Below are 15,487 nucleotides of genomic sequence, written 5' to 3'. Positions count from 1 at the left end.
CACTTGTACAACAGGTCTTCCACCACCCCCTTCTTCTTTTCCCATACCCTATGAAATTTGCTCAAGGTGTCAGGAGAAGATGGAGAGGGTATTGTTCCATCTGGCAAGCTGGAGTTTTTGCACAGATGGAACAATTGGAAAAACATGACACAGACCTCCGCCCTGCAACATGCTGTATCTATACACATGGAAATGGGCACTTGAGCTTCAGATGGCATAGCTACACAGGGGGGAGTTGTGAGAGAAGTTGCTACCACTGTGACACTGCATAAGAAAATGGCTTTTATTAATTCACATAGTTGACACATGGAAGAAAGAGAAATAAAGAAACTGTTAGTGCATATGGCTGGGACAATAGCTGGTTCCCTACAACAAATATTACAACCATTTAAAATACTGTCGTATGCAGTAGGCTACCGTCACATGCACGGATAGTTTTGCTGAGCAGTTTTGGCGTCATTTGATTTGTACACACAAACTTATAACAGCTCTTTCAAACAATATAGAAAACATAACCTATACATGAAACACTAATAAGGACTTCAAACAACAGGCGACGTTGTCCCTAACCTACTCCATTTGTCATGTCCCAACAGTTCTTTGTGTAGTAATATGTATGTACTCCTGTTATTTTAGTAAAAAATATATAAACATCCCTACTTATACTTAGGGATGGGGATGAAATTCATTTCAGCTTGCATTTAAGGATGAACCTGCCTAATTTGCATTTTCTGAAACAGTATACAAGCCGACACACAGTCATCCTTTGAATTCATAACTCCCCGAATTTTGCTACGCAGTTTCTCCATCCAGGTAATGTGTACAAAAATGCATATACTAGAGTATGCCTAAAAATGCATATATTAGTGAAAATAACATACAAAATGCAGTTTATCTGGGGAAATTGCTTTGCAAAAATGTATATAACAGGCAAAGTTGCATACAAACCTGTGTATATTAGGAGAAATTTGCATCAAAACGCTGATGAATTTTCATGGTGGCTCTTTTAAAATAATAAATACTCACAAACATGGAGAACTAAATTTAAGACTGAAAAAATATGAGAAACTGACACAACCTCACAATTCTCATGTTCCTTCAACATGTGCATCTGAAGCTGTCCAGACCAAAAGACATTAACTGGCGTGACACAGAAGCAGCTCCCATACAGTAACAATAATGAATGAATCAGGCCGTAGGTGTGGCTAAATCGCAGTCAAGAACAACATCAATGTTAACCAACTGGTTTTTGGCCTGCCTTACATAGGATTAGGACTGAATGAATTATTAGATTAACTACGCTGCAGAACATGACTCCAGCAAAGTTATAGTCTAACTACTGGCTTAGACTAGGGGCAGGCAACTGAAAATCTGTAAAAACTAAAAACAACCCACCCGCCCCAAAGATCTGTAGGTCTCTTCCGGCTTTCAAAGCTCCTTCTCCAGCGAAAAAACTGTTCTCTCGTTTTCTTACAGAATGACTGTCTTGTGGACAAATCCTTCTCCATACAGTAGCAGCATGGTGCTAAACTGTCTGGCAGAAACGTTTTCATAGAAAGATTACAAGCCTGTGGACCTTGAGCTACCTGTTGTCTGAACATTTCATAGGCCATCGTACCTTCCATACATCTTGCTTTTTCAAACAATGCACAAGATCCTGTCTTTAAATTGTGGCCAAGGAACTGAGCAAGCCATTTATTTAACTTCAGCACTGCTATAGTAGCAGGTACCCCCAATCATTCTGCACTTCTCTCTTCATGACAGACGCTTCACAACACACACACCCCCCCAAATCCAGTGTACAAAATAGCTTAATTTTCTGCCTGAGTCTGATAAAATCTTCTGAACTTCTACGTCTTCGTACACTGACAGCAAGCAGGACTGTGGTTACCAGGTTGCTGGCTTCCAAACTCAGGAGACAATGCTGAGCTGTTAGCCACACCACTCTCCTTTAGACTGTGAGTCTCTAGTACAGAGATTGATTGCTGCATTTTTGTTTGTGATGCTACATTTGCCCTGAGTCTTTAAACGCTGAGGGCTACAAATCTAAACAAACAATGTTTTCAATTAGCCAGGAATTTAAATTGGTTGAAAAAGGCTATAGGAGAGATATGAAACGCGACAAACTTAAAAACAGCGGAAATGCATACTGGGTTATTGTCACCAAGCAGGGAATTTTCAGAACATTCACTTTGAATTCCAGTTTTAAGATGGTAGGACTTGCCTGAAACTTCCTTTGATTTTTAATTTAACTGCAACAACCAGAAGTTTATGGTTGTGGGACAAAGAAATAACAAGGAATGCTGTACACAGCATGGTTAAGAACTGAGCCACTTCCCCACAGCGGCTGACGAAAACCAGGATAAGAAAAGAATATATTAATTTCTAATATCTCTTTGAAAAAATAATCCATTTAGATTCCCCATTAAAATCCTCCTTTCACTGAGCAACACTCTGGGCACACTTGTTTGATTTTAGTCTCTCTTTGTTATTTTTATCTCCAAGACAGATTAGTTTTTTTGAAACCAGACCCAGCTTTTCACAATCGTTCCTGTGGTTACAGTAAAGTAGTTGCCCGGTGTGTGTTAGCTGACCATTATGCCTAAAGGCTTGGATATAATAAATCCATCATCTTATTTTCACTAAATTTCAAAACAGCTATTTGTATAAAAACGTCCTTTCATCAATGATCTGTGTGAAGCGTCAAAGCTGTGTTTCTTCCCTGGTGTCCTGTGCAACGGCGTTGCAGAAGCTGTTTTTCCGGCTGGATGAAGTGTTTGGAACATATGACAATGGATCTGGGCGGATCAAATATCTACAAAAATATAGACATACGGTTGCCATTAGATTTAACAATAAAACTCCCAACTGAATTCACAATGATTCCCTATCATAGCTAGTAACAGCACAACTGATATCTATGTATCATGCATACCTTCCACAAATTATTTCAACAAACCAAGATGGTTTGTTGAGCAAGCATTGCTTCCTTCACTCCAATTTGGCTTCATGACAGTTCCATGAGTAAATAGACAAGATAAATGACATGCAGCGCTGGGTGCTATTGCTTGAAATATCAGGATTATGCACACTGGAAGCAGTTGTGTTGTGTGTGGACGCCAAAATATTTCACTCTGCTTAATTCTCGAATTTCAAGCTGAGAATGTTTAAAAAAAATGAGAATTCCCAGCTAAGCTTTAGAAATAAATGTTCTCTGCTGCATGAAAGTGCAAATTAGAAGTGAATTCTTATGTTTTATGACTTCAACTTACACAACATCGTTCAGTTCAAGTCGTGTGTCTGGAGAAGGATTGATCAGAATATAAGAAAGAGTGTTTTGATGATCATTCATTTCATCTATAGGAGAAAGAGAGGGAGGGAGAGAGAATAATAAAGGATGTGTGGCTTGTACTTCAAATGACTCAGACATGAAGGTCATACTTAGGTCTATAATGGGTCAAAGCAAACATACCAAAACCACCACTTTATTTTATTGAAAAGATAAAGAATAAATGAGGTGGTAGGGGAAGCAGAAAGTGAAAGAGAAATACAGTGGTACCTCGGGTTACAGATGCTTCAGGTTACAGACTCTGCTAACCCAAAAATAGTACCTCGGGTTAAGAACTTTGCTTCAGGATGAGAACAGAAATTGCATGACAGCGGCGCAGCAGCAGCAGCAGCAGCAGCAGCAGCAGCGGGAGGCCCCATTAGCTAAAGTGGTACCTCAGGTTAAGAACGGACCTCCAGAATGAATTAAGTTCTTAACCCGAGGTAAAGTTAAAGGTAAAGGTGAAGGGACCCCTGACCATTAGGTCCAGTCGCTTTATTGGCAGAGGGAGCTGGCGTACAGGTTCCGGGTCATGTGGCCAGCATGACTAAGCCGCTTCTGGAGAACCAGAGCAGCGCACGGAAATGCCGTTTACCTTCCCACCGGAGCGGTACCTATTGATCTACTTGCAATTTGGTGTGCTTTCAAACTGCTAGGTTGGCAGGGGCAGGGACCAAGCAACTGGAGCTCACCCCATCACAGGGATTTGAACCGCCGACCTTCTGATCAGCAAGTCCTAGGCTCTGTGGTTTAACCCACAGCGCCACCCACATCCCTAACCCGAGGTACTACTGTATAAAATATTTGATCATCAATGAAAGTATGTCCCACGTTGTATTTCACGGAGGAACAAAAGGTTAGTCCTGGTCTGAAATGCTTGAATATTACTCTATTATACTATTTATGAAAGCATGATAGCTTCTGAAAGTCGGTAGAACACAAGGCTCTTAATCTCAGGGTCATGGGTTTGAGCCCCACATTGGGCACAAGATTTCTGCATTGCAGGGGGTTCAACTAGATCAGTGGTTCCCAATTAGCTAAGTACTGTGGACCTCCTGTTTTTCAAAAGCCATGCCATGGGCCCCCTACTTTTGATTTTTTTCTATCTCTGTGGTAGATTTTGTTATATGAATAGTGCCACAGACCACATGGGGTCTGCAAACCACCAATTTGGAACCTCTGGACTAGATTACTCTTGTGGTCCCTTCCAGCTCTTATAATTACATGAACTGAGAAAGCTATAGTTAACCAATTATCATTAATCCTTTTATAAGCATTTTAGTAAAAAAAAAATTGTTTATTTGTTTTTTAAAAGAAAAATGATGACCCTGTACAGAAACCTAGAAATGATTTGAAAGTGGCTACCAATGCGGGTGGCGCTGTGGGTTAAACCACAGAGCCTAGGACTGGACGATCCAATGGTCGGCGGTTCGAATCCCCAAAACGGGGTGAGCTCCCGTTGCTTAGTCCCTGCTCCTGCCAACCTAGCAGTTCGAAAGCACATCAAAGTGCAAGTAGATAAATAAGTACTGCTCTGGCAGGAAGGTAAACGGCGTTTCCGTGCACTGCTCTTGTTCGTCAGAAGCAGCTTAGTCATGCTGGCCACATGACCCGGAAGCTGTACTCTGGCTCCATCGGCCAATAAGGTGAGATGAGCACCGCAACCCCAGAGTCGGTCACGACTGGACCTAATGGTCAGGGGTCCCTTTACCCTTACCTTACCAAATTTGAAATATTCGCCAGATCTTCATTTTCTTCACAAGAAACATATTTTGCTTGGGTTTTCACCTGAATAATTTGATGTATTCCAGAAACTTGGCCTTTTCTTTGCTTATCACTAATTCCAGAAAAATGATGAAGAAATGAAGTAGCACTTGCCCCAATACATAGTTGTAAGGGACCTTATTTCTCTCCACTGAAAGAACTGTCCATTCATACCTATTCCCTGCTTTCTAGAGCTATTTATCTATCAGGGGGTCTGCCCTCTTATCCCACTATTTCTAAAGTTCACTGACGAGCCTTTGGCAAGGGAATGCAGCCACTTTCTTTCATCCAATGCATTGCTACATAAAATGAAAGTTGCATCTATCTTTAGAGAGGAATGTCCTACCATATCCTGCTGTTGAAAGTCCCAAATGTTTCATTCTGTTTTTCACCAGTTCAGCAAGTTCCTGCCTTTCTGACCTTCTGTAAAGATTCATTCTCTGCTGACTGATTTTCTCTGCAGTTTTCCCCGAGTGCTTTGGCACTTTTCGGCTCAGCCGCCGAGCCCACTGCATACTTTTCCGTCGCAGCAAAGGATGGTCTGACTGATCACTCGATGTTGAGTTACGATGGTTGCTACGGCAGTTAAACGGTTCTTTATTATCCTTAGTGTCCTCCCATTCTTCCACACTGATGGAAATTTGAGACTAAAAACAACAACACCAAAACATTCAAGAAATTAAATCCTTTTGAAAATGCTTTTCCCATTTATCATTTTTTTAAAAAAATAACTCAGGACAATGCCTCTCCCCTCCCTTTCATTTCCCTGCCTCCAGTTCCACTATTCAATACAGCCAATATTTGCCACAGTAGACCCATGATATGAATCATGCAAAAGAAAAGCTATGAATTTCTTTGGCGAAACTCATTGGACCAACCTTTAGACAATTGTAGGAAGAACTTGGTTGGGATGGAATCACTTAAGGCCGTATTGCACAAAATGCATGGTGTTGGTGAAAGAGTATGCAGAAGAAAAATAAAGGGCAGAACATGAAGGTGATGGCTAAATCTCACCAAGGCTATCAGGCCCAAATACTTTGGCATATTCATTCATTTGGGTTTGCACCTCACTGTTCCAACAACACATCTGCATTCAGCATAGAAGTGCAATAGGTTCACAGCAAGCAGAGTCTGAGAAATGGCAGTGGAAACAATGGAACAAGCTAGAAGTTTGTTCATCAGAGGGCGACTATTCAGATTCCTGAACCTGTTGCAGAACCAGATTCAGTTTTACGTTGGGCCCCTGAAGGTCCACAACCAAATGGCACAGCCCAACTGCCCTGGCTCTAAGCCTTTGCTGCATCAGGAGATCAAAGAAGCTGGTGAGCACATGTTCCTTAGGCTCATGTATCTACTATTCCATGTGAGGGTCAGAATGAGTAAGCACTGGGCAAAACAGAGTGGAAGCTACAATAGTACAAGAACATAGGCCAGTTTGGCGCAATTTCCACATTCACAATGATATATTAATATAATGACAGGCATGGCATTTTGTTATCGCTGATTGGGTGTGTGTTCATAATAGGAGAACCTATATAATACAAGAGCAATAAGGTTTTAATGAATTCCTATGCTTTTCGTTTTCCCATAGCTGATGATATATGGGACAGAGTTCCCTGGTCACATTAAGAGTGTGATATAATTCTGAGGACTGGACTGGCTTATATTATAAATGAAATGCATGCACACAACATTCATAATTCTATAAAATCAGTAGATAGAATTTATCATTTTGGAATGCCCTGTGGTCTGTATTATACACAATCAGGACTATATACAATTACTAGATTGCACTATTAACACATCCCCTTAAGTCGTTTTATTAAATTTGTATATCTCTTTCCACTAAAAAGTCCCAAAGCAATTTCCCTGCAAGCAAAGAATACAAAAGAACCCAGCAATTTAACATAGTAGCATAGGGACTGTCCAAATGCCCAGAAAAACAAAACATCTTTGCCTGGTGCCGAAATGATTACAAAGTTGGTGCCCGGCAGGCCACTCTGGGGAGAGCATTCCATAAACAAGGAATGGAGGCTACTACAGAAAAGGTCTGTTTTCTCATTATCACCCTCTGAACCTACATCTGAGGTAGCTCACAGAAACGGGACTCAGGTGGCAATATCCAGATCTGAAAAGTTTCATATGGGGAATGTGATCCTGTAGTTTTTATGGCTCTAAGCCATTTTTTAAAATAATAAATTTATATACTGCTTTATAACCGCAGGTCACAGGCTTTAAAGGTCAAAAACAGCACTTTAAATTGGACCCTCAAACAATTTGTATTATCTTTGGCTAGCTACAAAAAGTACTATCGATTCACTGTGATTTCTGATTTTCATCTAACAGCTCACTATTTTCTTTCTTTAGCTCAAGGCTGGCATGCACCCATGGCCAACTCTCTGGGGGCCACCAGAAAGGGAGTGGCTGTTCCACACACTCACATCACAGACACACTCTCACACACACGACACATGCTTGCACACATACATAAACAGGGCCTCCACCTTCTCAGCTGACCTATACATACCAGGTGAAGAAGAGGTGTTATTGAACCCTCTCCTCTCATCAGATAACTTATCTGATAATTTGGAAGGAGATGCCACAATTGGGCACTGGGCTTCACACACAACTGTACTGTGTCTAATATATTTCTGTCACTGCTGACAAAATTGGTGGGGTCTTGGATGGGGAGATTAGCCCCCCCCCCAGGGTAAGCTGTTCCTGGTCTAGGCCAAGACTGGGCATATGGAAACATTTGACAAATACTTACTTGTGAAGCCATTTCTCGAGACTGATACAAAGTGAGGGGGGTCAGGCGAGGGGGAAAGAAAACAGAACACCATTCAAACAAGTGTCCAAACAATGAATACAGACAGACAATGTGTAGCGATCACAATATTGGGATTGTACAAACAAATGTATGGCTAGCTGTGTGTGTAGTGTAAAATATTCTTGCAATTTCAATTTGCAATCGTTTGAACAAATGAATGTGGGACTGACATAAGGAATTGTTTCCCACGGCAGAGAAGTGCCCTTGACCATCCTATCTGGTAAGGTAAGTTATAGATTTATAAAAACATTGTATTCACTCCATGTAACTCAAGTACATATATAATGTACAAACCCTCCCCGCAGAAAAGCCAATTATATCATTATATGAAGTCCTAAAGCCAGATTTGTGGATCTCATACAAAGACTTTAGTTATATTGAGTGAATAAAATATTTATTAGAAATTGGTCAATTAATGGTTAGTCTTCAACCATTACAGAGCTGAGACTCACCTTTAATCCTAACCTGCAAAATAGAAACCACGTTTGATGATGATGATGATGATGATGATGATTATTATTATTATTACAGTATCTCTCTCTCCAGATGCTATCTTCCCATCTAACTTTCTCTTTGTCGTTTCCCCCTGCTATCTGACTATCCTGTTAAAGAAAAGCAGCAAACAAACTAGTTTGGTGTCACCAGTACACATTTGGCCAGCACAAGTCAAGGATGTACAAAGCCACTCTTGCCCACTCTCAAAATCAATTGAGCTTTTCAAGCATTTCTGTCAAAAGTTCAATATGAACACTTGATAAGCCCAAGTGATGGGCCACTCCTTGCTTTCCTACCTGCTCCCTCCATCTGTCTGAGGATGGGCTCAGATTGACACCAGATGTCCTGCAAGGGGTCTCCTTTGCTGTAAAATGTACACATGGTTCCATTTTAAGCCAAGCGACTTTGGACCAAGTCCCAGAAATGTAATGACATCAGGGAAGCCATGACAGAAAATTGCATTTCATTTTGAGTCAGGCCCAGATTGAAAGAGGTGCAGCTAGCTCAAAGTGGGACCAGCTTTTTTTGTGGCAAAACTTTCCGGAACAAGCCTCACACCACCCCTAGCCCAAGCAACAAAATATTTAATCCCTATTATTTTGTGTTAGATAATGTTTATGCAGTGTTCCTGTTTTATAACTTGATTAGTGACTCTTCAAGGCACAGAAAGTTCTCTCTCTTTAAAATAAAAACAAACTAAAAAAACTCTACATATCCGCAACTTTCATTTTCTGTTCCACAAATTCGCATTATGAAAAATTGTGGATTCTAAGTAATGATGGGCCTAATGGCCATCATAACTGAATGTGAATATAACTAAGAATGTAATAAATGGCAGAGTCACATGTTATGCTGTTGGAAATACATTCATGCCAATTGCATACCAGAAAATTTGTGCAAATTTATTTTACTGTAAATTATAACAAAAACAGAGGTGTACTGCAGGACTACTTAATTTTTTAAACAAAATTGGACTTAAATGAATAGACCTATGCTTTACAAGCTGTTTCTCATGCTTTAGAAGTATAGAATTACTTAACATTTTCACAAGGTTTTGAGAAAACAGATTCCTCAATTAAGTTCCATGGTAGTCAAGCTTTATTCTGATATACAAATAAGTGTTTCTGATACATAAGGATAATGTGAGCCTGATCCATGTTTTCACATATCACACTGTCATATTTTAATGCCATAGTATTTTCCACTCAATGAGATTTAAGCATTCACAACTAATATAAGTTACCAACTAATAAGATAGTGCTCCAGGCAAATAAGATCTAATTCTTCTTACATAGTTCCACTACCTTACCTTCTGTTTGAACCAGGCCAAAATTATTATTCAGCACACAAAACTGAAGCAATGATACTGAGATTTCTTCCAGCTACAAGAGGTCTATGATTCCAACAAAAATCATAGCCTATGATTTCAACAGAAATTACTAACGCACTCCTCAGGGTTACACAGTTATAAAATAATAAATTCTCGTAAGTGTTGATTGCTGAATTTGTTTTAAAAGCTATAAAGCTGTTGTTGAATTTTCCCTGTAACTAAATTTGAGGCAAAACAGAAGGTTGTAGCTTGGGCAAAGGTACAGTATCTGAGGAATTTCACTAAATTGGCCAGGAGAATTTCACATATCCCTAGAATGAAACAAAGCTGAAGATCTGCAATCAAGCAATTTGTTTCCAAGTATCAGGGCTGGTTTTACAGTAACTTTATGTCAGAATATGCATCCTTCCTTGGCACACACTTTGGTGGGCAAACATAAACATATGTATTGGTCTTTCGGAGATCTTGCCAAAAGCAATTCTCATGATTCTTGTAATGTAGGTCTGTATCTAGGTTTTACTACAACGAACTTTGTACCCCTTGCATTTTGACAGTTCTTTGATTCAGGTTGCTGTGACACATGTGAAAGAGTTTTAAACTTGCAATGGAGAAGTTGAAGAAGCACAACCAATGGCATAACAAATGTGTGGTGTGTCTTTGGATGATGACGCAATGCAGTGGCAATAATAAAATGAAAAATAGCTAGTTTCCAATCTGCTGTTCTCCCCAAATGATCACTAGGAACTTAACTACTACAAGACATGTGTGGGATATTGGGCCAGCTTTAGAACTAAATTCTCTAAACAAATAGTGAACAGGGGTCAGGAGCAACAGCAAACTGAATTTGTTTGAATTATATCCTGTGCAGGTTTCAAAATGTTTGAAGATGTGTGATGCCCTCTCACATTTTACATTTATAGATTCAAAACAGCACTGCTGGTTTGAAACTCTAGCAGAAAGTGTGAATCAGAGATGAAAGAAAGGTGAGCAAAACATAGTTAAGTGAAACCACTCTGTCACTGTTCATTGCAAACTACTTAAGTAATGTTTCTGAAACATTCCTGATCAGAACTTGTCTGTAACCCATCCATACCTCAGACGTTGCAAGTTTCTGCGATTCAGTTCTATAGATTCCAATAGGAATATCCCCCGTAGAAGAACAAAGCTTCTGGTAGAGCCTGGCGTACGTTCTGATCCACAAATCATCTTCTGTGATTTTCATCTAGACAACAGCAGCAACAAAAAGAGCCTGACTGTTTGGAGACGTTTTATTTACTCAAATGATATATTAACACAATTGTTGCAGCATACAAACGACTTATCCCAGTTGGTCACCATACATATTAGGCTACACTATCTCTTTAGACTCTGTAGATAAATCAATTCAGAACTGTATATAACTTTGCACCATCTGGAGAATATTAATGAAAATAATTGCTGGATCAATTTTTCATGGATGGGGTCAGTTTCTATAAATCCGCTTTGCCTCATAAAGCACTTGAGACTGTATCCGATGAAGTCATCCCGTTAGCAGAAAGGACTTCTACCTGTGCAATATAGGGGGTTGTCCCCACCCCCTGAAATCAATATCTGCTTCAGAGAACAGATTTGGAAGAGCACACAGGGAGAAGGAGAGGAGGTCCAATTTGCTGCTTTGCCGTTAAGCAAAAATAAATGCCTCGCACCTATTTTTGTTAATATTGTTTTCTGTACCAAAAGCAATCAGACAGCTACTCTTAGGGAGAAAATGCAATATGAAAAACAAATGAAGAAACAACCAAAATATCAACAAACTTAATTATATGGGATTAAATAAAAATACTTACAGAACAAAGAAAGCCAGATCCTGGTGTAGTATCTAAGCCCAGCAGAAGTCTTGTGATAGATATCATGTAATCTTTAACAAAGGACTGCAAGTTTTAAAAAGAAAAGTACTTTAGTATATATCAGAGTACAATGGTACCTCGGGTTACAAACGCTTTGGGTTACAAACACTTAAGGTTACAGACTCTGCTAACCCAGAAATAGTACCTCGGGTTAAGAACTTTGCTTCAGGATGAGAACAGAAATTGTGCGACAGCCATTAGCTAAAGTGGTACCTCAGGTTAAGAACGGTTTCAGGTTAAGAACGGACCTCCAGAACAAATTAAGTTCTTAACCAGAGGTACCACAGTAATCAACATTCCTGAACAGAATGGGTAAACACATATACAGTGGTACCTTGGGTTACATATGCTTCAGGTTACATACTCTTCAGGTTAAAGACTCCACTAACCCAGAAATATTACCTCGGGTTAAGAACTTTGCTTCAGGATGAGAACAGAAATCGTGCTCTGGTGGTGCGGCGGCAGCAGGAGGCCCCATTAGCTAAAATGGTGCTTCAGGTTAAGAACAGTTTCAGGTTAAGTACGGACCTCTGGAATGAATTAAGTACTTAACCTGAGGTACCACTGTATTGCTTTTTTTTTTTGCAGTGGATCTTTACTTTGTGGAGGGAAGACCAGCTTCACAACTAATGATGCACTTATTTTTTTGAGAGCTTTATATAACTACTGTGTTTGCAGAAACACATTTTTCTTTGTCCATAGCAACCTTTTGAATTGTTTGCCATGCTCCCTCAAAGAATGGGGACAATAGCAAAGTATGCAATCCTAGGTTCCATCACATCTCCAATCCACACCCCCGCCCCCCTGGATATCAAGGATTTTTAGACAATGGCTAGCACTCAGCCTAAACTCTGCAAAGTATTGTGTATGCTGATCTACTAAACAACATACAATTATTAGTATGTGCTGGACTGTATGAATGCAGCCAGGTCTGTAGTGGCGTAAGAACCTTTGAGATGGATAGCTAGCTAGCTGTTCTCAGCTCAGCATCAATCCCATCCCAGAAGCATCAGCTTTTCTTCTATGTTTTGCAGCATGCAATAAACTGCTTGTTATTGTTGTCTCTTTGCTTTCTCAGGGTGAACAGCGTGACATTTTGAAACGGCATTAGCATTCTGGCACAATGTCACAGATCCCGATGTTGGGGCAGACCACTGAGTTATGATGTTAGTATGGGGTTGGGATGCTAGTATGAATTCAGAAAAGGAATAAATCCTGTCCTTCACGATACCTGATACAGCAGGGTGTCCAACATGCTGATACTAAAAACTCTACCAGCAGCAAAGGGCAACCGAAACATGAATGCCAGATTGGAGCCCTTCTCTCGTTCTTTCTGTTCAAATGGGGAAAAGGGGTGGGTGGGAGAAAAAGATGAGAGAGAGAGGGAGAGAAAAGAATCGGTAAACACTTCCAAACATTAAGTGAAATGGCACACTGGAGCTTCCCACAGGAAGCATTCTGCCAAAGTAAACCTCTAATGCTGCTGCGGATTCATTCATTAAAACACTACTTGGAGAAATGCAGTGCCAGCTCTCAAATGGATTTTACTTCCTTCTGACCCTCCATTTTTTGAGAGATTGTCCTTGCATCTGCATACACAGGAGTGCCTACACACATGTACAGGTTCTGTCATCACTGTTAAACTACTATACACTCTCACTAAACTTTCAAGATGAAAAGCTTAGTCTCAACAGTTTGGGGACAAGTTTTTCTTTTGAGAGTTCCCATCACTTTAGCTCCTCAACTGGCAAGAGCATTTATTCGAGACTCTAATCTCTTCCCATTATACAGATTGGCCAATAAATACCTCCTGTTGTATTACCTAAAAGTTCAATTCTCCTACAAAGAAATGCTAAATTGAAAGAACAGCACAAAACTATGTCATAATACTGGGATAGTCACTATACTTTGTGCATTAAACATTTAACATTTAAACTTCTGCTGAGTTGTCCTGTGTCTTTTTCTTCTCTTTTGCACTTCATGATGTTTGTCTGTTTTTCTCCACCCCCACAATGCACCCATCCATGTACACCTGGCAACTAGGCATAACATGTCATGCAACTGATGACAGATATTACTGTCCACAAAAGCTCATGCCACAATAAATGTGTTTAAATAAATAAGGTGTTATGGGACTCCAACCTAAAAGACCACCTAATACTTTTCATCATATAAAGAGAACAGCAGTATTGCCATTAGTTATGGACTGGAGGAGTTCATTGCAACAGCTCCCATAGCTAGGCACCATGGGAGCGTTCAGTTTATCAGGATCGGCTAACAGTTGGAAAATAGGGAGCTGGCAAAGGTTGGTGCACTGGTTAATATGTTGGACTTAGGCTGGAGAGAACTGGGTTTGCATGCCTCTGATCTTCCATGGAGCCAACTAGGTGACATTGGGTTGCCCAATGTAAGAATCATATACAAGGTCGGACCAGTCCTCTAACACCTCAAGCTGACAAAACTTGCAAGTACTAAGCCATCGCAGAACACCATTGCTCCTGCTGTCCAAGAAAGCAACTGAGCCTCCTAAAAGATAAAGGTAAAGGACCCTTGACAGTCAAGTCCAGTTGCGAACGACTATGGGGTTGCGGTGCTCATCTCGCTTTACTGGCCGAGGGAGCCAACGTTTGTCTGCAGACAGTTTTTCCGGGTCATGTGGCCAGCATGACTAAGCCGCTTCTGGCGAAACCAGAGCACTGCATGGAAATGCCGTTTACCTTCCCGCCAGAGCAGTACCTATTTATCTACTTTGACGTGCTTTTGAAGTGCTAGGTTGGCAGGAACTGGGATCGAACAATGGGAGCTCACCCCGCCATGGGGATTTGAACCGCCGACCTTCGGATTGGCAAGCCCAAGGCTCAGTGGTGTACACCACAGTGCCACCCGCGTCCCGAACTGAGCCTCCTGCTCCACTACAAAGCTGAGAGAAAATGGCATCCACACAACATATCAGCTGGAGCTCTTATCTTTCTCAACAAATCTCTGCCAAGCTAATAGCAGCTTAATCATATCTGTGACAATTCCTTCCCCCTGTAGGGCTGTGTACCAATGACTTTTCTTATGAGTCTTTGTTGTCAGTCAGTACAAATGCCCATTGTTTTCCGTCTTGGTGTGCTGTTTTTATCTCATAATTTGTCCCAACCACCCTGTGAGATAGATTTGCATGAGAGGAGGCTGAGATAAAGCCATTTTATCTAAGATCACTCCCTGAGGCACTGGCTGAGAGCTGATGTAAATTCAGCTCTTCCTCATCCAAGATCAACATCCTCTAATCCTCCATTGTGGTAAAGTAAATGTTAATATTTCCCTGTTAGAAGGAATGAACAAAAAACCCGTCCCAAAACTCCCACAGTGTTGTTGTTTTTTTTTAAAAAAAAAACAGGTTGCCCATAATTACGGAATTGCAAATGTTATCACAGCACTAACATGTCAATTGACTAGCATTCAAGTTTACATCTGCTTTATGAATAATGAAACATGGCTCTGGATGTTAACTCTGGCCTTGTCCACCGAGATTTGTGGCAAACAGATACTTTTTGAATTGCGGCAGTAATCGCTCTCATGCATTTTTAATTGATCATCCAAGTTGCATGGAGATAGAGATACAATTTACTCCTTGGCACCGTGAAAGCCACCACAGCAGCTTTAATTATTTGGAACCAGATCGTTCTGTCCTCCTACATATTTCACAGCAGAAGCCTCTGATAGTGGAAAGACCGCAGGAGATTCAAGTTTGTGTGTGTTCTCTTACAGAAGAGAGCCTAGCTGTAGGACTTCTGAGATCTGTTCAGGTCCAGCTGCAGCTTTGAAGACTCTGTGCCACTGGTTACCAGATAAGGAGTTTCAGTAGAAAA

General features: G+C 40.6%; 1 protein-coding gene across 5 annotated transcripts in view; it reads right to left on the bottom strand.

The window, feature by feature from the left end:
- Window positions 1–269: 269 nt before the first annotated feature.
- Window positions 270–15,487, bottom strand: part of KCNT2 (potassium sodium-activated channel subfamily T member 2) — a 222,334-nt gene continuing 207,116 nt past the window's right edge. For 3 of the 5 annotated variants that reach the window (XM_081914811.1, XM_081914813.1, XM_081914814.1), the window contains 6 exons: window positions 12,865–12,966; window positions 11,574–11,657; window positions 10,841–10,969; window positions 5,439–5,739; window positions 3,273–3,357; window positions 270–2,815 (listed from right to left, as the gene is read on the bottom strand). In XM_081914811.1, the coding sequence (XP_081770937.1) occupies window positions 2,704–2,815; window positions 3,273–3,357; window positions 5,439–5,739; window positions 10,841–10,969; window positions 11,574–11,657; window positions 12,865–12,966 (813 nt within the window). In that variant the 3' untranslated portion in view covers window positions 270–2,703. Of the gene's footprint in view, window positions 2,816–3,272; window positions 3,358–5,438; window positions 5,740–7,862; window positions 7,884–10,840; window positions 10,970–11,573; window positions 11,658–12,864; window positions 12,967–15,487 lie in introns of all 5 variants that reach the window. The other 2 variants (XM_081914810.1, XM_081914812.1) reach the window with 1 other exon arrangement.

The sequence above is a fragment of the Podarcis melisellensis genome (assembly GCF_964234715.1).
Source record: "Podarcis melisellensis genome assembly, chromosome: 6".
In the NCBI taxonomy this organism is placed as follows: Eukaryota; Metazoa; Chordata; class Lepidosauria; order Squamata; family Lacertidae; genus Podarcis; species Podarcis melisellensis.
The sequence above is the reverse complement of the archived record's forward strand: the minus strand, read 5'-3'. Positions and strand labels throughout refer to the sequence as shown.